Raw genomic sequence first — 22,036 nt, 5'->3', positions numbered from 1 at the left:
TGTTCCCTGAGCTGTTTATGCTAGGGATTGGGGAACTTCACCATCTCCAATCCCCCCCGGTGATCGATTCTTGCGGAGTCACACCTGTCTGCTTATCGAGTTATTGTACATTTGCTTATCGAGTTGTATTTCACTCTCTTTAAGTCTTTGATTTGTTTATCGAGTTGTACTCACACTTGATTGGTTATATCATGCCTTTGTTTTGCTTATCGAGTTGTAAGTCGGTTCACTACCTGATTATTACGATGCAAGTACTCAATGTTCGAAACAGGTTCAATTTCGTTCACATTGTGGTGTGATACCTTGCGATGCGATGCATAGAAAATTTACAAATGCAACATCTTTTGAACAAAATGGTCGTTTCATTCCCATCACGTGTTTTGCAAAATATATAATTTTGAGAGAGAATAAACCTGCCCGAGGCAGTGCAATGTGCTTAAACTACCAGTAAAAAGGAAAGTAAAGCATAGAATGGCAGGGTAGCAAAGTGTCGGAATTGATACTAGTAAAACTCCCCTTGCGGTCAACGCACCTTCCGCACCTTTGTTCGGGTCAACTACATGGTTTGACACCTTCATCACTCGAGACAATGCGGGAAAGCACACTTTTGAAACGTAAACCTTCGAGTTGACCTCAGGCCACAACTTCTACGAGCGATGCTCGGTACGTACGAAGAATGTCCCTTCCCATATCCTTTTCATGTCTTGTGGATTCCATAAATCGTTTCAATTATGCAGTGTTACAGTACTTTACATTCCAGCATCGTGAATAACATGCTTTTACTTACATGTGTACATTCAACTCTTCTCATACACACTACTTGCGTAGAGCGCATGTTTGTAATCAATTTCATTACTTGCGTAGACCGCATGTTTTGCTTGCGTAGACCGCATGTTTATAATTAATTACGCTACTTGCGTAGACCGCATGTTTGTAATCTATTTCATTACTTGCGTAGACCGCATGTTTTACTTGTGTAGACCGCATATTTGTAATCAATTTCATTACTTGCGTAGACCGCATGTTTTGCTTGCGTAGACCGCATGTTTATAATTAATTACGCTACTTGCATAAACCACATGTTTGTAATCAATTTCATTACTTGCGTAGACTGCATGTTTTGCTTGCGTAGACCGCATGTTTATAATTAATTACGCTACTTGCGTAGACCGCATGTTTGTAATCAATTTCATTACTTGCGTAGACCGCATGTTTGTAATCAATTTCATTACTTGCGTAGACCGCATGTTTTGCTTGCATAGACCGCATGTTTATAATAAATTACGCTACTTGCATAGACCGCATCTTTGTAATCAATTTCATTACTTGCGTAGACCGCATGTTTTGCTTGCATAGACCGCATGTTTGTAATCAATTTCATTTCTTGCGTAGACCGCATGTTTTGCTTGCGTAGACCGCATGTTTATAATTAATTACGCTACTTGCGTAGACTGCATGTTTGTAATCAATTTCATTACTTGCGTAGATCGCATGTTTTGCTTGCGTAGACCGCATGTTTGTAATCAATTTCATTACTTGCGTAGACCGCATGTTTTGCTTGCGTAGACCGCATGTTTTGCTTGCGTGGACCGCATTCTTATGTTCAAATTCATTACTTGCGTAGACCACACGTTTGAAACCAATTTCATTGCTTGCGTAGACCGCATGCTTATGATCAATTTTGTCGCCTGCGTAGACCGCGTGCTCCACTTACATGTCTGTGCCTTCACAGCATTGTTATGCTTCCCACTTGCTTTGCGCTGTCACGCATTTTCAAGTACATTAATATGCATGTTGTTAATCACATTGTACCTGTTAAGTTTGTTTTCTTTGCAGGCACGATATTGTATGTACGGTTCATTTAAGACTGGTGCAACCTGACGAACCGGACAGGTATGGTATACTCCGAGTGAGACATATCGAGAATCGTATAATTCTCTTACATCCTTTCTACAGTATAGTGTAGTTCGGTGTATGCTAGCTTAAAACTGTTGCATGTGGGCTTCGTTACAGCTTTCTTTGCATGATCATAAGTTATGTTCGGCTTTGTGCATTGTCTTGCATTTTGCCCGTGCCTTCGGGCACATATCCTGCTTGTCTTGCATGTCTGTCTAAGTCTTCGGCCTTGTCAAAAATGGGTCGTCTCTAGGCTTGGACATTCACTCCCGTCATTGTTATGACTTTCGAGTTCTGTCAAAGAGGGGCAACTGTAGACACTCCATTTTTGACCGTCCTTAAGACTTGGACGTCACCGTTGGAACACTCGGCGATCATCCGTGCTGGTGTTCGTCTCGAGTTCCCGGAGGTCTCGGCTGTGCGCCTCGCCTCAGGATCTCTTGACTCGACTTTTCGGTGTCTGGTTTTGAACCAAACACTTGTGTTTTTGCCTTGAAAGGCAGGGAATGGCTTGTTGGCCATTCCCACACCCCACCGGCTATCCCCTCACATCACCGGCCGTTTATTGGTGCCACCGGCAGTGGTTTCTTAAAACCAATGGCCGGTCGGCACTATATTTTGCTGACCGGCACTTTGTTTTTGCCGGTGACCTTTTTTTGCTGGCCGGTGTGACCCTTTTGCACCCTTCAGACTTGGTGCATGCCAGCTGTACCAGCCGGAATGCACCAACACCCCTCCCCGTGCATGAAGTGGCTGTTTTGAGCCTTTGCACCCCTTTTCCTTCTAGAAGGTTGAACCCTTTGGCCAAGCTTCTTGAGGAAGCTTGGCCAGCTATCCTAGCTTCCTCAAGAAGCCTTGACTCCTTTGCCCCCTTTGCCCCTTTCACTTAGCTTCTTTGAGAAGCTTAAATCATTTCCCTTTGCCTATATAAGGACCCCTCTTCTACCATTGTCAAGGGTTGGTGGTTTTGAAAGAAAAACCAAAGCTTATACATATATATCTGATATATACACCCTCTCTCTCTATATATATTTTACTCTCTCTCCTCCCTTGTGTGTGTTTTGTGGTCTAAAAGTGCATTTTTACCTTAGTTTTGCACTAAGACACACACTACCACACCTTGCTTCGAGTTTGAGAGACATTGAGGGTTGATTCTTAAGGTTTTGGACTGATTTTGGTCAGAAAAGAGTGGCTGGACCAACTGTTCTTGAAGTGTTCTTCAAGGGTGAGTTTCTTGCTTCATTTTTCCCAATCTTGCATTGGCTTTTGACCTATCTTGCATATTAATTTGAGCTTTGTGTATAACTAAAAAAAGTCTTATATTTTCATGCTTAAGAACTGTCATTAAGGGTGTTTTGGCATTGGGGGTCGAAATCCCCCTCTTAGGTCTCTTTTGGCCCCTTTTGGTGTCTTTTTCTTTAAGCCTTATTTTCTTTGTTGTATTATCCTTCTCACCACTGAAATCCAGTGGATTTTCAATGGTGAAGAAGATGGTTTGAAGTCTTGTATAGGGGAGGGACACCCCTCTCCCTTTGTGTCTCATTTGTGCATGTTTTGGGCTCATAAGGGTAGCATATATGCTTGGTTGTTTTTGGCTCCATATCAGATGTTTTTGGTGCTATTTAGGTCACATGTTATCTCTATTTTTGGTCAGATTGGTGGCCCTTTGCATGCTTAACATACTTGCTTTGTATTCCCTTGTTTGTGCCTAGAAATGCATCGTGACTTTTGACTACCATGCTCTCATACTTTGGCTTCACTTTGTGAAGTTCTTGACCATATTCTTTCATGCATGAGGTCTGTTGGCCACTGATTTGGTCTTGTTTAGCATGCTTGATATAGTTGCTTTGCATTTTGGATCATGAACCTTGAGTGTATGGATCATTAACATGCCTAGCTTGGCCTATTGTCATCATTTGGCATTAGTTGAGATCATATTCCAGTCCATATAATGTGGTCTTACATTGTCCTTTGTGTCTCTTTCAATGCCTTGAAGTGTTGTGTTTTCATGCCTTGACATGTGCATTGTGTATGCCTATGTGTTTGGGTCATTTTAGGGCTGCCATACCAGCAGGTTTTGGAGCTATTTTGCATGCTAAAATTTTGTTTTTGGGTTGTATAGTTCATGCCATGCTTGTTTGGGTTAGTGGTAGTGGAGTGCCCTGTTGTTATGCCTTAGCCTTGGGCCCCTTTTGACTTGCATGCTTGTAGTGCATTTTGTCCATCACTTGAGACACTTTTGGCCACTGTTTTTTTGGGAGAGAGGGTTTGAGGCCTCCCATTTCAGTCTAAGTCCCTTCTCGGACATGGTTGTATGCGTGACATGTTGCCTCTAACCGCATGCTTGCATTGTACCATATTAGCATTGCATGATGAGTTGCATTGTAGCATTGCATGTTAGGAACATTACATGCTTGCCATGATATGTTACATTACATTTGGCATGCTTTGCATTTTAGTGATATGTTGCATTTTCGAGCCATGTTTGCATAACTTGCATTGCATTGCTTGGTTTGGGGTGTCAAACCAAGTGTGAGAGGGGGAGAAGTGTTCATACTGCAAGTGATATAACGCGTCCCAACTCTCGGTCACTGAGACCCTTGACTTTGGCATGATAGGGTTTTGGTATTCATTTATATGTTGCATGCATTTTCATTGAATTGCAACCTTGGCTCCTTAGGCCATCACGCATCAAAATGCATGATTGATGGCCCGAGGGTCGAGGGTCATGCTCCCTTGAGTCCCTTGCATGATAGGGAGTGTGCCTGCGCATACATCTGCTTGAAATTCCATGCCATACACTGTCTGTCCTTGTTGCTGTCAAAAACCAGTTTCTGCAGGGAGTTTTTGCCGACCGGCAGTGTAGAGTGCCGACCGGCCATGGATTGGTGGCCGATAATATGAAACCCCAGCCGATGGATAAGTTCCATAGCCGGTGGGTATTCCCTTCAGTCGATGGTGTTCTACAGGGTTCAGGGAACCTGTCCCAGGATTTTGGCAGTTTTCAGAGAAGCAGGGCAGTGTAAATAGAGGCAGCAGTGGTATGGTACGGGCTTTCGGGGCAAGATAAATCCGAGCATGCATCATTCACGCATCCCGAGGCGGGGGCTGCGGCCATCTTCTCTTTGTATTTAATTTGTTAATTAGATTAGAAATTTTGTAATAATTAATTTAGTATTATTTATTCGGACTGTAATATTTAGTCGGACCCTCCGAGCAAGGGCAATTGTGTAATAAGTGTGCGTGAGTGTGTGTATGTCTTCCAACCCCACGTCTTTCTTCCCTTTTATTTACCCGCTTATGATGGTAGACTAGGACATATTTAACTTAGCATACCTTATGCTATGCATGCGTGCATCCACACATTTGTCTTACATGCATCGGGCTCGGCGCATTACTCTAACTGCATTTGTATTTTAATTTCAAATTGAATACGTGTTAGTTGTAGCATTTCACATGTCATTGTAGATTAGCCGAGCCTATCTTAGTTGTATTTTGCATGTGTTGCATTAGCCATCTTAACATGAACTAGGATCATGCATATGATTACTAACTAGTTTCTGTTTTGGCTTGGAGTACTCTGTAAGTTCTTTTGCTTTAACATACCGCATACGTGTGAGTGTTGCCATAACAGCATGATTACCATGAGGCTAGCTGCTTATGTGATATAACTGCTTGAATGCCTGTGGATGAAGGTTGAATTGCCTAAATTGGAATAATGCATTAAAACTGTGAGTTTTAAGCCCACTAGATAGTGGCAAAACCATCTTTTCTAAAGCCCACTTGAGGGTGGCAAAACCTACATTTCAGCCTACTTGCGAGTAGCAAACCATTTTCAAAACAAGCATGAAATGTTTTGTTCCAATTTAGGCAATTTTGTCTATACTTGTTTGTTGTGCGCATAACATAGTAATTCTAGGCTAATAACCGGAATAAGAACGCATAACGTTTTCAAAATTGGATATCATGGTTAGTAGAGGCCGATCTTCGGATCGGGCGAGAGGGGGTGCTCATAGCTGACCTTCCCCAATCGTACCCAAGTTCCCGAGCCGAGGCAACTTTGGTGATGATGGACACATGGCCTTTGGCACCGAGTCAGGGTTTCTTAAATTCTCCCAAAATAAAATATTTAGGTGGCGACTCTGTATCTAGCAAAGCAGTCCATGTTTGGCACTTTTTTCAAAAATCTGTTTTCTCAAAACGATTTGCCATATTTGGACTCTTTGGTTCAGATTAAGAGCCGTGACACAAATCGAGTCCAAACTGTAGCGGGGTCCCTCGCGGACGTGTTACACTATGAGCCTTACCACTATCACTTCACCCAACCGTGCTTGACTCGTATCCAAGGCTTGTTGGTCTCCCTTCCACCAAGTACACTGTTGTGTAGTCCCAATCCTGATTTATTTCTCCTAACCGTGCTTGACCTGTATCCAGGACTTGTTGGTCTCCCTCCCACCAAGTAGGGTCCGGATTCTCGGCCGCCCTTCTCGAGGGCCCTTTCCTGCAGCCCCCAAAACGACGTCGTTTTGGGGGCAAATTTTCAAAAAAAAAAAAACGCAAAGGAAGAGGGAGGAAGAAGGAAGGAGGAGGAGGAGGTGGATGAGGAAGGAAAGGGCTGGACTGGAGGGGCCTATAATCACAGGGGGAGGAGGAGGAGGAGGAGGCGGAGGCGACGGCGACGGCGGTCGCAACTGCTGCGACGAACTGGAGTTGCTGCGACGGCGGGTGGCGAGGGACGAGCTGCGATGGCAGGCGGCGAGGGACGAGCTCGCAGCCTCCCTCCTCCTCCTCCTCCCTCCTCCTTCCTCCCTCTTCCTCTGCGTTTTTTTTTTTTTTTTGAAAATTTGCCCCCAAAACGACGTCGTTTTGGGGCGCTACAGGGAACAGCCGCAGGCAAGGACGACCGAGGATCCGGATTCCACCAAGTAAACCGTTGTGTGTTTAGCAAACTGTTGTCTGGTGTCACTTTAGACCTCGATTTCCATGCTTGCAAAGACTGATTTTTCTGTGGTACATTCTAGATGGGAATCATGATTTTCTTCATCATCTCTTCTTAACTCTTTCTTTATTAGGTTATTGGGCCCATTTTTTAGTCTAATTTTGATAATTCGAATCATTCACATTTTAAGATTTGTTAAGTATATCATACCTGTAAAAAATTAAATTGATGATATATTAAAAATTAAGTGTTCGAATCATCGAACTAAAATTTTTTTTTTTTTTTAAATTTAATAAACAGTTTTCTAAACACATGATTTCTAATATCTGACCAATTTAATTTTTTATAAATATGATATATTCAATAAATTTTAAAACGTGAACAATTCAAATCATCAAAATTAAATGCAAAAATAAATTCGATAATCTAATAAGGGAGGACTTAAGGAGAGAGATAAAAGAAGGTCTTGATTCGCTATATGGACAGTAAAATTGTGCCACGTCATTTTATCTTTTTTATGATTATTAATTGAGTGGAGTGGTCATTATCTGTATCCAATGAAAGACAGTGGAAATTGCAATTTTCTGATGCACAAACAAATGGGAGAAGCCTTTCATTTCAACTACAACGATGTTGATACTTCTACTCCTCCTCTTCACCTTCCTCAGCCCTAGTTTCACCTTTGTCGACTCCTTCAATTTCTCATTCCCTTCCTTCAACTCCGGAAGCTGCACCAATGGCGGCAACTTGATTTGCAGTGTCTCCGCCACTGCAAGCAATGGGACTTTGAACGTGAAGTCGGATCACCAACAACAACAGCCGAGAGATCCACCGCCGATAAACCAGATCGGACGGGTGTTGTATAAATATCCGGTGATCGGATGGCCGGCGTCTATACGCACCACTTTCAGTATTAGGATACTGACTGACTGACCCCAAGGATTTGGTGATGGAATGGCGTTTGTTCTGGTTCAGGATCGTGCACCCTCTCCTCCCAACAGCTTTGGCTGTTTTCTTGGTATCTTTGATCAGTCTACTCAAGGTCTATGTTCTCTTCCCTATCTCTTTTTTTCTTTTCTATTTTTTTTTTTTAGGAAAAGTTTACCAATATTCTAGAAATTTTGTGAAGAAAATTATCAGGCAATGTGTGATTGAGGTTTAATTAATATATTGTGTGGTTTATGTATAAAATGAATTAGGGTGATGCTCTTAGATAATATCCTAAATAAAAATTGAGTATATATTATTTTAAGGGACTTTTGCAACTAGTTTCTTTCATTCTTTTCTTTACTTTCCTCTCTTTTATATATCTTGGGAAATAACAAACACATATTATCAACTTAGAAATTTTATTCCAATTTTACTAAACATCCATCTATGGTGCTTTTTTAGTTTGTTGCAGGGGTTTTTGCTTTGCTACTTTGCTGTTTGTTTTTTAGTTGGTTTCTCACAAATCTTTGATAGTGTTAGCAAATGATTGGGCATGCATCTCTGTGCTAACATTGTTGGAATTGATTTATTTCGTTATGATACTCTTTGTCCTTATCATTTTTTTTTATTGATGTAATATTTTTTATTTTCATCAAAAAGGTTCTTTCTTTTGCCAATAAAAAAAAAATCCATTTATAGTTTAGATTGATTTATATGATTACCCTACAATTAATTACCCAGAAAATTATGGGTCGCACTATAGCGTTTCTGAATAACAAATGCAACTAAGATGTGGAACCTTAAATTGTGACCCTTTTTTTCAAATTTTTCTCACAAAAATTTCATTTTAATCAAATGCTTACAATAAATGTATATGTTTCTTTACTTCACTCTCTTTTAATTTCACTTTTCACAATTTTTTGAAGTTTAAAACCCACGAAAAAACAAAAACAAAAACAAAACAAAAAAAACAAAGAAACAGAGTCTAAAAGATTGATCTCAGAGTAATTGATGTGTACAGTTATTATTACAGGTGTAGTTCATCAACTTGCAATAGAGTTCGACACGTACAAGAATGAATTCGACCCGGATGATAACCACATCGCAATTGACACCGTAAGCGTACTGTAGGAGAGGGTTCAAGAAAGGAGTTGGAAAATTCGAAGATCTTCAAAGATCCTTGAAGAACAACTTCGAATTCTCTAGAATATGATGAGAGGCTTAGATTCTTCAATAATCTCAACTTAGGAACACAACAACAAAGGAGATGATGGAGATAAGAGATTGGGTGAAGAAGAAGGCAAAATGGCTAGAGAATAGAATAATGGCAAGGCTCTCCCATTGATCTCCCACTTTCACTCTCAAGGTTGATAATGGAGAAGGGAAATTAGTTCTTTCCCAAGAGTTAAAAATCTCCAAAATCCATCCCTTGTAAAGCTATGGGTGGGTGCTATTTATAGGCACCTCATGATGTAGGATGGAGCCCATGTGCAAAGCACATGGGAGATATTCTCTCTAACCACCTTGTCCGAGGAGGTGACCTCTCCGAGGAGGTGACTTCTCCGAGGATGAGAAAACCCCGAAGAGGAGATCACTCCCTCGGCGAACCCTTCTTCTTAGCCACACCTAACCAATGATCCCCAATCATCCCAAAGGGTCAGGGGTAGTCCCAGAGGACGTCCTGCCGCAAAATATTGCCGAGTCTCATGGACCCCCCGGGGTCGTGCCACCTCGACCCGGATATAGGCTAGTTTAACCGAAGAGTGAATTTATCTCCACTCACCGTCCTCGGGATTGGGTCCTTTGTTCGAACTCCATTACGCCCATGGTTCTGGTGCGTAGATCCCGGAAAGCTCCGAGCCCGCAAGTGTTCTGGGACTCATTAACGGAGCGACTTCTAGACTGCGTCTGAATCCGTTCGAAGCCAAGTACTTCGGATCTCTAGATTCGTGGGTCCGAATCCTTTCGAGTCTGAGTGCCTCGGATCTCTAGGCTTGCTTAATACCCTTTCGAGTCCGGACCCGAGTAAGTCTCTAGGTTCGTGGACCCGAACCCTTTCAAGGCTTACAGCGATTCAATCTGTTTGATGGCGATAAATCTAGGCCCACCAATTCTTGGACTTGCGATAAATTCGGGCCCACTAATCTTGGGCTATTGGGCCTAAATAATTTAGTGGGCTCAAATTAGCCCCTCTTACATTTGCCCCTTGCGTGTATGAGAAATTTTAAATTTCTCAGACATGCATACTGTCATTTCTTCGACCCTGTTTCGCATCACGTTCCCCAAAAAAAAAAAATGTTTTGTCACGACAGAGCCTATGGATAAAGTCGATGACGCACTTCAATTTATAAAAAAAAATTGACAAGCAAAAATTTAATTTTTTTGTATTTTTTTTGTATTTTTTTTTTTTTTTTAAGGCTCACACGTGCCTTTGTTGTTTGGCACACACGGATAATGCTCTTTTTTTTTATTTAAGGAAAGTGCCAAAACCCTAAGCCTCACCAACTTTTGCACAGCCGCCACACCCACTTCTCACTCACCTCTCTCTCTCTAGAGGCCCAGACTTCATCTTCTTTAATGAGGGTCTGCTGCTACAATACCAGAGGCCATTGCCGTGCCCTCCTTCAACAAACAGCCGAAGACCCGCACCTTCTTGCACACTGTCGGCGGCCAAAGCTTCGGCTACCACTAGCGTTGCGGCAGCTCTCCGTTCTTACTGAACTGGCCACCACCCTACGGACCGTCGGCTTCTGCACGAACCTGCCGTGGTGCTGTCCCGTGCGTGATCATTTCAACTCACGCAGCTCGTCTGTCTCACGCGCAGTTCTTATACCGCCGTTGCACCTGTCAACCGTAACCGACTAGCGATGACCACGCCGCCCCCTCAACGTGGCGTGGGTCTGTCCGTGGCCTTTCTCGCATACTGCCGCTGGTTCTCTTCCTCTCTTTTTATTCGTTTTAAAGCTTTGAATGTGCTGGTTGCTGGTGCTTGCTTTAATGTCTATTGATGTAGATTTAATCAATCTCTGATGCTTTTTTTTTTTTTTTTTTGCTTGAAAATCTTTGGACAAGGACATATATATATATTGATTATCAGATATATTTTTTGTTTAGAGCTCGGATTACCCAGATCTTAGTTCACACGACTACATCGCCGTGGCCCAAGCCGCCATCGGCCTCTCGCTCCTCCAACTCCGACCACTGTTGGCTTCAACGGTTCCAACGCAGACCACACACGTTCGCCCACTCAACGCAACGTGTAGTCTTGCCCGGCCTAGCTCAATCTTTGTTGATCTTGATCGACGCCGACTCCGTTACGTCTTCAACACTACCTTCATCCTCAACTGTCCAACGCCGACTACGCACGTTGCCCTTTCAACGCGACGTGCGTGTGAGCCTGCTTAGCACTGCTCAACTCAGCGTCGGCCCAGGGTGCATGTGTCTCACACTTATGGTCTTGCCATTACTTCCAGTCGCAGTTCGGTTGGCACTATTTCTCGGCTTCTTCTTTGTCATTGCTGCCTTAAACCTGTGGGTAAGTATATATATAAATATATATTTTAATCTTAGTGTAAGTCTTTTGTAGAGTAAGCTCTTTAAGTGTTTTGTTTATTTATTTATTTTATTCTTATATATGTATATTCTTTGTGTGGTGGCAGCACTACTTATATATATATATATATATACATATTTATATATATATAAATAAAATAAACAAATAAATGAATGAATCCATGCAAGAACTTCCATGTTCTGATACATTAAAAAAAAAAAAATAATATCGGTGATTTGAAATCCCAATGTGAATCTTGAATTTGTTTGGGCTTTGTAATAAGTTGTGGGATTTATTTAAACGATTTTTCTAACTTAAAATTTGCTAAAGAAATTCTGGACTATTGCATAACTTGACCCATTGCTGCTGAATTTTGCCCTCGTAATAGAATATTTGCCACTTGAACTGAACAAATAATATTGACTTGGGAGGAACACTCTTGTAATTCACATGACAATCCATTGAATCTTGCTACTGATGAGAAATGTAAAATACTTCGGATCTTGGGCCTGAAATTTGCTATTGAACTTTACTCTGTCCAAATTTTGAGCCTCGTATAAATTGGACCTCTAACATGGAACATAGTGACTTTGAGAAATTGACCCAATTGAACTTCATCACAAAACGACCTATGATATTGCATCTCTTATCGATGATGAAAACTGAAAATCTGTATGTTGTTGATACACATATCGGTACTGTAATTTGTTGAGCTTGAAGAACACCCGAGAAAAAGAATTGTTGATGACTTCCGGGGTTGAACCTGGACTCTTGGTGTAAAAAATTCCTCGTAGAATTTGTTGAATTCATGGACTCTCAGAGAAACGAATAGTTGATGCCGAAATTTCATTCGAATGTGTTGCTTTAATTCCAATATTCTGAATTTTAATATGGTCAACTCCTTACTATTTATACCTGTTATTTCAGCCATATGTCTTCTCAAAAGAAACCCGTAGCTCCGGGGTCATCAGAACCGGCTCTCATGAAAGAGAGGGATGTACCTCCGGCATCTGAGTGGAGGAAATCTCCTTATTTTGGTCGGAAAGACCCCTTCTGGCGGGCGGCTACCTCCACCACTTTTCTTCTATCTCCGAATGGGGCTCCATTATGTCTCACTGAGGACACTGACTCTGGACATGAGGCCCTCATTTCTCCTTCCTCGGTGCTACGCTTTCGGATTGAGCGGGGGGACTTTCCATACTGTTATCCTCAGTTCAAGGCCTTCTCAAACCCTCCTTTTGGTTGGCAGGAGTGGGTCGATGATGTTCTCTCGGACAAGAGCTTCTGTCAGCGGCTTCAAGAGGCCCGCCTATTGATCCCAGTGAAAATATCTCGATCCCTATCCATCCGTCGCAACAATGCTAGCTTGGAAGCCATGGCTCTTCGGTGGAGCACCGAGACACACACCTTTATACTTGGCCAGCACGAGATGGGGCCCACCCTTGAGGATGTGTTCATGTTGCTGCGTCTGGAAGTAACCGGCCCTGATGCCTTCGACCCTGAGCAGACACCCCCCGAAGATGATTCTTTGATCCAATCTCTGAAGCTAAATCTTCAAACTTGTGGTCGGTGGAGTTCCGTTTTTGATGGTTCAGCGAGGAGGACTAGTCGAGTAAGGACGGACCGTGCCTCCTATACTGCATGGATCCGCCACTTCTTCAAAGATCTTCAGCCCTTGGCCAGAGATGCTGACCCTAACTCTCGGGAGTATGAGGTCGGTCCGATGTATGACTCCAGGCTCTATTTCTTGGGATTTCTGGCTTGCTTCCTTTCATTCTTCATTCTTCCGAGCACGCCTCCGGATTCCCTCAATCCTTTCGTCTTCCCCTTGGCAGTCAGGCTCTTCAGAGGAGATCGGATCCCTTTGGCTCCACTATTTCTTGGGAATCTCTACTATCGGCTGGATCTACTACATCGAGATATGGTTCGCTCCGTGGGTCGATATGAGCCTGTCTCCTTTATTCACAGCCAGTTCCTGCTATGTTTCTTCTTCGAGAGGTTCCCAAAATTTGCCCCTGCTCCGACTGTATTTGAGGCGGAAGTTCTTCGGGAGATAGTGGATAAAGATGGCATCCCCGTGCTCGATACTGATGGGTCTCGGACATTTGAGAAAGCGAAGTCTTGCCAGCCGTTGATTACACGGTGGTCACGTACCATTTCCACCTTATCCTTGAATACTCTGGTGGATGATCCCCAACGCTTTGTGGCACAGCCGTATGTATGCCCACCTGTGGGTGTGGCCACACCGCTTATCTATCATGGTTCCTCCCGCTCGGTGTCCTTTCCTTTGCCGAAGAACATCCCTGCACCCTTTGTTGATATGCTGATTATGATTCGTCCGAGTTCATTACCGGTGTGGTATGAGGAAGGCGTTGATAGTGCCGTTTATAGGCCTGACCACGTAGCATGTCAATTCGGGTTTGATCAATGTACCCCGGGGCCAGCACCTCCTTTATTATCATTTTCAGCGAGCTACGGGCGCTTCAGTCGCGGGCTTGTACACACCGTGCTTCCCATATCCGGCTCTTTGACGATGCCAGGCTTGAGCCGAGTAGGGGGTTTCACCCCCTCTTTCAGGCGGTATTTGCAGAAGAATATCGATGCGTTTATTGCATTTGTCCAGAGCAGACCGACCGTATGTTTGCCTCCGCCGATTTATAAGAAGGATTCTTCTCTTCGGCTACCCGAGAGCCGAAAATCTGACCACATGTACGAGAGTTTCTTCACCTCATCTGCTCCAACTGACCCTTCTGCTCGGGCATCTGCTTCTAGCTTGGCAATTACTTCTCCGGAGCCAGTCCCTTTGAATAAGGCCGCTGGTCCTCGGACGACCCGCCTTAAGAAGATGGCTCACAAGAGGACTTCTGATGCCAGTCCTTCCGCTCCTCGCCTTTCCAAAAGGCTTCATGAGGTACCCGAAATTTTTGATTTGAAGTTACTTTCCTTTTTACGACTATACCTTCTAAAAATGAAAACTTTTATTTGCCCATGTTGTGTAGGATCCTGCGGTTATTGACGTTCTCAGTACCGTGGCTCCTGGCCATGCTGCCTCCCCCAGGCCGGACTCAGATTTGGACGACACCCTCCCTTTGTCTGCAAGACTTGTGAAGATGCGCACCTCTCGTATAGCAGTTATAGATGATGACGATGATGAGGCTGAGTCCTCCGACCATTTTTGTGACCTTATTCCACGCATGCATCGTCACCGCCCTACCGTAGCTGAGGAGGAGCGCTCTCTTGGTGACGAGGTTATTGGGGCTCACCGTTCTGATGTTGAGATTACTGGAGGGACTGATGCCACAGAAATTGATGCCGTAGGCCATGCTTCTAGAAGCAATGTAGAGACGAGGTGCGCCTCTGGGAATGGTGTGGAGGTGGATGTGCTAGAAATCTCTGAGACTCGCTCTGGCACTTATGGTGATTCTCATCCTCCGGCCCTCCTTCCTTCTTCAGGGATGACTGTTACTGTTCAGGCTTTGTCAGACATTGAGATCGATCAGGTGCTCTCTATACGGCCAAGTGACCTTGCTGATGCTAGGAGTCCTTCAGTTGCTCCGGCTTTGCATATTGATTCTCCCTCTGGTAATCTTTCTTTCTGAAGTTTGTCATTTACTTCTATCTGTGAGACATTTTTACTCAAATGGCTTTCCTGTTCCCTACCTCTAATAAGGCTTCCTTATCTTTTCTTCAGTGTTAGCTGCTACCGGGGTCCTGCCTTCACCTGCCTCAGACTCTGCTCCAGTGTTAGCTGCTACCGGGGTCCCGTCTTCACCTGCCCCAGACTCTACTCCGACTCTCTTTGTAACTCCTCACGGTTCTCCTTCTCAAGGGGGAACACCTGCCTTTGAGACGACTGCCAGAGGTTCTTCATCGCCAGTGCCTTCGAATATTTTGGATTTGAATCTCAGTGATTTCCACATTGATAGTGATGCTTTTGGTCTTTCCCCTTATCGTTCGGCATTCTCAGGCTCGGGACCTCTGCCGGGAGTTACCCCTCCGGGTGGTTCATCTAACCCGATAGACATTGGGGAGATTCCTGAGACTAGCAGCTTTCCGGCCCCAATTCCTCCTTCAGCTTCTGGCAAAGTATCATTTCTCCATTATTGGGTAGCTCCTGAGTTTGCTTCAGTTCTACAGCTTGTGCATTCAAGTTACCCGGAGACCTTTGCTTCATTTGCTTGCCAGTGTCCACTCATTCAGACTGCTCTTCTCGAGTCTTTTTCCACTATCTTATATAGCTTGGACAGGCAACGGTTGTGTGACCTTAATGGGAAAGTAGTCGAGATGGCGTATCAGGGGATCTCTGACATGGAGCGTCACCAAGTGGACTTATCATGGCTTCGGAAGCGCCTGGATATAGCTTCGAACGCCAGTCATCAGCTAGAACTTATGTCTGTGCTTGCTTCTTATCGCACCTCTATAGATGAGATAAAGGCAACTCTTCGTGAACTTGAGTCGGGTTATGCTCGGGCCTTGGAGACTTTAGAGGCACACTCTACTGTTTGTCCTCCAGATGTAGATGTGACGGGCAGCTTCTTCGAGGGTGTCTTTAGGAAGGATTGAGTTTTTTTTTTATCATTACTTTCTTGCCCCTTTCGATAAAAATGTTTTATCTAGGACAATGCAATGAAATGACAAAATTTTTGTTGTTTGGATATTTTCGCATTGTTTTCTCATTCTACTTGATAAAATATTTATTTCGAATGATACAATGGAAAGAACAATCATACGCACATATAAAACCTGAAATATTCTCATTAGTTCTTCAACTTTCTTGACGAAAGTATAATAGATTCACTGTAAGTGATGGGATAAAACATGCACCATAAAGAAAACCAGCTTCTTCATAACGTAAGGGAAATACAACTTTTAGACAAAGTAAGAAAGTGAAAATGAATTTCAACATAGATGAGTCCAACTATGGGTAGTAATGCTTGATAAACTTTGCATTGAGCGGGCCTGTTCGGAAGCCGTCTTCAACCCTTACAAGTTTGTAGTACCCGCTTGAGCTCGCCCGAACCACCTTTTAGGGCCCTTCCCATTTTGGAGAAAACTTGCGCAAAGGCTGTCCTCGCATGATTGGGTCTACAATCTTCCATACTAGATCACCTTCTTCAAACTTCCTTGGTATCACAGTCTGGTTATAGGCTCGGGCGATGGACTCATGATACCTTTCCATGACTTTTGCAGCTCTGTCATGCTTTTCCTCTAATGCTTCCAATCTGGTGGTTCGAGGCTCCAACACCATCCCCGAGGCGAGAGCCATTCGAGCAGATGGCGTTTCCAACTCTATAGGTAACACTGCCTCGGACCCATACACAAGGGAGTAAGGAGTTGCTTGAGTTGGCTTTCTCTTCGAAGTGCGATACGCCCATAGGGCTACTATCAACTGTTCGGACCAAGTCCCCCCAAACTCATCCATCATCTTGCTCAGAATCCTTATCAGTGTCTTGTTTGTGGCTTCCGCCTGCCCGTTTCCTTTTGGATAATAGGGTGTGGATTTGTGATGCTTCACTTGGTAAGTCTCTAGGAGGCTCTTCACATATTTGTTTATGAAGGGAGTGCCGTTATCCGAGAGGATGGTGTTTGGTACTCCAAATCGGCAAATGATATTCTCCTTGATGAAGTTCACAACTGCAGGCCCCGTAGCGTTCTTCAGAGGAATTGCTTCGACCCACTTTGTACTCAATTCTGTGGCTGCGAGAATCCACTTGTACCCCTTAGAAGATGTGGAGATGGGCCCTATCAGATCAAAAGCCCAGGTATGGAACGACCATGGCGTTCGGATACTATGCAGGTCTACAGCTGGAGCATGGATCAAATTTCCGTGTTTCTGACAAGTCTGGCACCTCTTCACGTGATGGGATGCATCTGACTCCATGGTCGGCCAGTAATACCCAAGGTGTATAAGTTGCTTGAACAGCCGAGCCCCTCCTTGATGTTCAATCTCGTGGGCTCTTCCGAGGACTAGATCTGACTCCTCCTTGGAGAGACATCTCAGGGGAGCGCCCTCAATACTTCTTCTATACAGCTTGTCCTGATCAAGAAAGTACCGCCTCGCTCTCCTCTTGAGGTGTGCAATGTCCCTCGGGCTCTCAGGTAGTGTTCCCTCTTTGAGATAGTCAATGTAGACTTGCCTCCAGTCAGGGGTGTCAATTTCAAAGCAACTCTCATCCTCCCGGATGTATGACTGACACTTGGGGCATTCCCTCTGTAATTGATTTGAGTCCTTCTCCATCTCGGGCCAATAATAACCTTGTCTTTGGATTCTTCTATACAGACTGATATCCCCATCCCCGCAAGACTTTTCATGGATCTGTTGTAGTCGGAAGCTTGCTTCTTGTTGGCCAATACACCGGGCTAGGAATCCGGTACCTCCTCGGAAGTAAAGTTCACCTTGAATAATTGTGAATTGGGCAAGCTTGGCCATAGTCAGTTTTCCAACTTTGCTTCTGAGTTGCTCGAGGACTTCTCCTCTCCAGTCCTCCGGAAGGCCTTTGTCTTCGGGTATTATTGAAGGTTCTGTTCTCTTCTTGATAACAATTGTTGCCTCTTCCTCTGGAATGTCAACTCTTGCCCCTAATGTTGCGAGGGCATCTGAAAACTTGTTGTCGGAGTGAGGCACATGCTCTATTTCGACCTTCTGAAATTTGTCAAGAAGCCTTTGGACTGTTGTTCGATATGTGGCCAAGGCAGGCTCCTTTAAGACGAACTGTCCTGAAACTTGCTTCACTATCAGCTTTGAGTCCCCCCGGATCCGAATCTTCTTGATACTGTGCTTCTCAGCTGCTATCAAGCCTAAAATAAGAGCCTCATACTCGGCTTCGTTATTCGAACAATGGAAATCCAGTTTATAAGACAAATATAACTTTTCCCCACTTTTGCTTGTAAGGACTATCCCGGTTCCTCCCTTCCCTCCGGCTGCTGCTCCGTCAAAGCTCAATGTCCAGAAGCTTTCCTTGGAAGCCATAGCTGCGTGCACCTCTCCTCTTAATTCTTCATTCACTGGTTCATAGTCACCACTTGGAAATTGGGCAAGGAGATCAGCTAAGGCTTGGCTTTTGATCGCCTTGGGGGCTACACATCTTGCTACCTTCCCGGTTAGAGCAGGCTTGCTGAGGAGGTATCGGATTGGATCACTTTTAGTAACAATCTGAATCTGATGTGCTAGGAAGTAATGTCTGAGCTTTTGGGCAGTGAATACCAAAGCTAAACAATGTCTCTCTACTGGAGTATATCGGACTTCTGCTCCTCGAATCTTCCGACTGATGTAATACACCGGGCGTTCTACTCCATCTACATCTTGGACCAATAATGCCCCTATGGATTTGGGGGTTGAAGTTAGGTACAACATTAGAGGCACCCCGGGCTGCGGGGCTATCATGGTCTGAGGCGAGGTCAAGGCCGCCTTGATTCTCCCAAAGGCCTTTTGGTGCTCTTGGTTCCACTCGAACTTGGCATCTCCTTTTAACAAAGAGCCGAAAGGCGCAGAGATCTCTGCCAGTGCTTGGATAAACCTCCGAATATAAGACACCTTCCCGAGGAACTTCTTTAACTCCTTCTGAGAATGCGGGGGAGGCATTGCTCTGATAGATTTGACCTTGTCTTCATCTACCTCGATACCATGCCTATGTACAAGAAACCCGAGGAACTTCCCGGCCGTCACCCTGAAAGCACATTTGAGAGGATTCATCCTCATTTTGAATTTCTGGCACCTCTTGAATACCTTCTCAAGGTCTCGGAGATGGTCTTCTTCTTTCTTGGATTTCACCACTAGATCATCAACATAATCTTCCATCTCATGATGGATCATGTCATGAAAGATTGCAGTCATAGCCCTTTGGTAAGTTGCACCGGCATTCTTGAGTCCGAAAGGCATGACTGTATAGAAGAAGTTTCCGAGAGGTGTTCTAAAAGCAGTCTTTTCTGCGTCCTCTTCAGCCATCTTAATCTGATTGTATCCACTGAATCCATCCATGAATGAGAACATCTGGTGTCCCGAGGTAGTATCCACGAGGGTGTCGATGTGAGGAAGAGGGAATTCATCCTTCGGGCAAGATTTGTTCAAATCTCGAAAGTCTACACATACTCTGATTTGGCCATTCTTCTTCTTTACTGGCACGATGTTTGCTAACCACGTGGGGTACTGTATTGGCCGGATGAAACCAGCCTGTTGAAGTTTTTCAATCTCCTCCTTAATCTTCTCTTCGAGATCTGGATGATATTTTCGAGCAGCTTGCTTAATTGGCTTGGAGTTTGGGAACACATCAAGATAGTGAGAGACTAGGTCAGGATCTAGTCCGGGCATTTCCTTATATGACCAAGCAAACACATCTGAGTATCGGCTTATCAACTTTAACAACTGTTCCCGTTTTTCTGGGCTAAGGCTCGAACTTACGAATACCGGCCTCGGTGCATCTTGTCCATCACTCAGATCTATTTCGATAAGTTGTTCAGGCTGAGGCTTCGGCCCATCTTGCATACATTCTAGAGCCACTTCAGGCTTTATTACTATATCATTGTCAGGAGGCTCTTCTTTTGACTCGGAGTCGGTGACTGAAGAAACCGACTCCCCGCACCTTCATAAATAATACACCATCTTGCCTCCTTCTCGAACTTTCATCACCTTCTGAGGAATAGGCGGACTTTCTGGTCTAGACATCGCCCGCTTACTTGATTCTGTCATCGGCTCCTTGTCATCTTTGATATCCTCCCAACGAGGAATTTTGACCCCTCGAGGCTTAGAGGTGGTGGGAACTTCTTCGACAGCCAGTTCGGTGAAGTAGATGGCATCAGAATAATGAGCTTCATGGATCTCGAACGGCCTTTCTGTAGCCTGAATTGTCACCGTCTTCTTTCCCCATTTAGCCTTAACACACTGATGATAACTTGATGGTACAACCCCATATCTATGCATCCAGGTCCTCCCTAGAATGATGTGATAATTTGCCTCAGAATCGATAATATGGAACTTGGTGGCCGAGAGAATCTCTCCAACGGCTAAATCAACTGTTACGCATCCGATAGTAATTCTCCTTTCTCCACCGAAGCCAGTGATGACTATCGGCTGCTTCACAATGCGTTCTTCAGAGATTCCGGCTTTTTCTAGAGTAGCGCGAGTCATGATGTTGATAGAGGCTCCACTATCTAGAAAGGCCCTTTTGAACTCAACGCCGTTAATAAAAACAGTAACATAAAGCGGGCGATTGTGAGAAAAAGGATACTTTCGATCAGCCTCGGAGAAAGTAATGGCACTAGATTGCTCTTTTGCCTTCCTCGGGATAGACCCCTCAGTCGACATGCATTCCTCATGGTGTGCCTCGGCTATATTAATGATAGACTTGGTGATTTCCGTTCTTGCCTCCCTGGAAAGTCCAAGCTGGTCAAAGAACTGCTTGAACTTTACACAGTCTTGCAGGGTTTTGGCATAGTGATCCGGATCTTTTTCCACTCTTGGAGGCTCGTAGTTAACCATCTCCTCGGTCTCCTCAAAATAAGATGCCACATAAACATGGTGTCCTCCTCTTCCATAGTATTCTTCTCCTCCTTCTGGATCAAAGGGATCTTCGCCATGAGTCATAAATGTTCTGCCCTCTGGATCGAGAGCACTTCCATAGTAAACTTGCTCACCCTCTGGCTCGAGGATGTCGTCCAGATAACAGTCATCGTCATCGAGATTAGCGATAGCCTCGATCATTGGGCCTTCATAAGCTATCATAGCAACATTCTTGCCCTTGTCTCGGTGTTGAGGATACGGTTGTTCTCGGATGTCTTGAGTCCCTCGCTTTTTGAACCTCAATTCGTCTGCCTCGACTTTATCTCTGAAGATTTTCCTGAGAGTCCAACACTTCTCTGTCGGATGTTTCAATGTACGATGGTAGACACAAAATTCAGGGCTCTCACGGTCCTTTTTTGATGGCATTTCTTCAACATAAGGCAATTTTAGCTCTCCGTCAGCCACCCATTCCTTAACTAGAGCTTTCACTTCCTCGATTCCACATGGATAAGAAACATTCCCCTTTTCACCATTATATTGCTTTCTTTTCTGGCCCCTATGACCTCCTCCTTGTGAATTTCGGGTATCCGGGGCAGAGGCAGCAGCGACGATAGGTCCACGAGATGACTTGAAACTAGTCTTGTAACTGGCTTTAAATCCGGACTCCTGAGCCTGAGGGATGCTAATGTTCCGAGCTGCTTCTATTAATGCCGAGAACGTGGGTAGCTTGTGGTTAACTAGAAACATTTTGTACCTGCTCAATGCCCCTTCTAGACAAATTTGAACCAGATAACTCTCCTCAACTGCTTCATGACAATCCACGGCCTTGTCCTGAAACCTTTTGACGTAGTCAAGGATGTCTTCACTTTCTTGTTGCTTCTCTTTACACAATGTAAGTGTGGTCACCTTCTCCGCCACTTGAAAGAACTTGGAGTGGAATTTGTTAACCATTTCCTCCCAACTTCGGACAGAGTTTGGGGCCAAATTAACATACCAACTATATGCTCGGTCGGTGAGGGACTTAGAGAATTCTCTCAGTCAGAGGACGTGGTTTGAACCATGAATACCTAGAGTCTCGATGAATCGCACAACATGTTCTCGGGCATTTCCTTGTTTTCCGTCGAACTTGATGAACTTCAGCACTGTATACCCCTCAGGGTATGGATAGCTCAGCATCTCAATGGGGTAAGGCGGCTTGACGTCTGGATCAGGCAAAGAGGGT

At 44.3% G+C, this 22,036-nt stretch overlaps 1 protein-coding gene across 1 annotated transcript; it reads left to right on the top strand.

The window, feature by feature from the left end:
- Positions 1-14,070: 14,070 nt before the first annotated feature.
- Positions 14,071-16,035, top strand: LOC145805823 (uncharacterized). The gene is made up of 3 exons (XM_082901033.1): positions 14,071-14,229; positions 14,318-14,900; positions 15,010-16,035. Exons 1-3 carry the CDS (start codon positions 14,164-14,166, stop codon positions 15,879-15,881), a joined length of 1,521 nt encoding a protein of 506 aa, XP_082757159.1. The 5' UTR covers positions 14,071-14,163; the 3' UTR covers positions 15,882-16,035.
- Positions 16,036-22,036: the final 6,001 nt, after the last annotated feature.

The sequence above is a fragment of the Camellia sinensis genome, chromosome 13 (assembly GCF_055761805.1).
Source record: "Camellia sinensis isolate YWXY chromosome 13, ASM5576180v1, whole genome shotgun sequence".
In the NCBI taxonomy this organism is placed as follows: domain Eukaryota; kingdom Viridiplantae; phylum Streptophyta; class Magnoliopsida; order Ericales; family Theaceae; genus Camellia; species Camellia sinensis.
Note: the sequence above shows the minus strand (reverse complement) of the source record. Positions and strands in the feature narration are given on the sequence as shown.

Coding starts and splice junctions, on each gene's coding strand:
- LOC145805823 (XM_082901033.1), top strand. CDS start 14,164: ATGGCTCACAAGAGGACTTCTGATGCCAGTCCTTCCGCTCCTCGCCTT. Junction 14,230..14,317: donor TTTCCAAAAGGCTTCATGAG/GTACCCGAAATT, acceptor CATGTTGTGTAG/GATCCTGCGGTTATTGACGT. Junction 14,901..15,009: donor GCATATTGATTCTCCCTCTG/GTAATCTTTCTT, acceptor TCTTTTCTTCAG/TGTTAGCTGCTACCGGGGTC.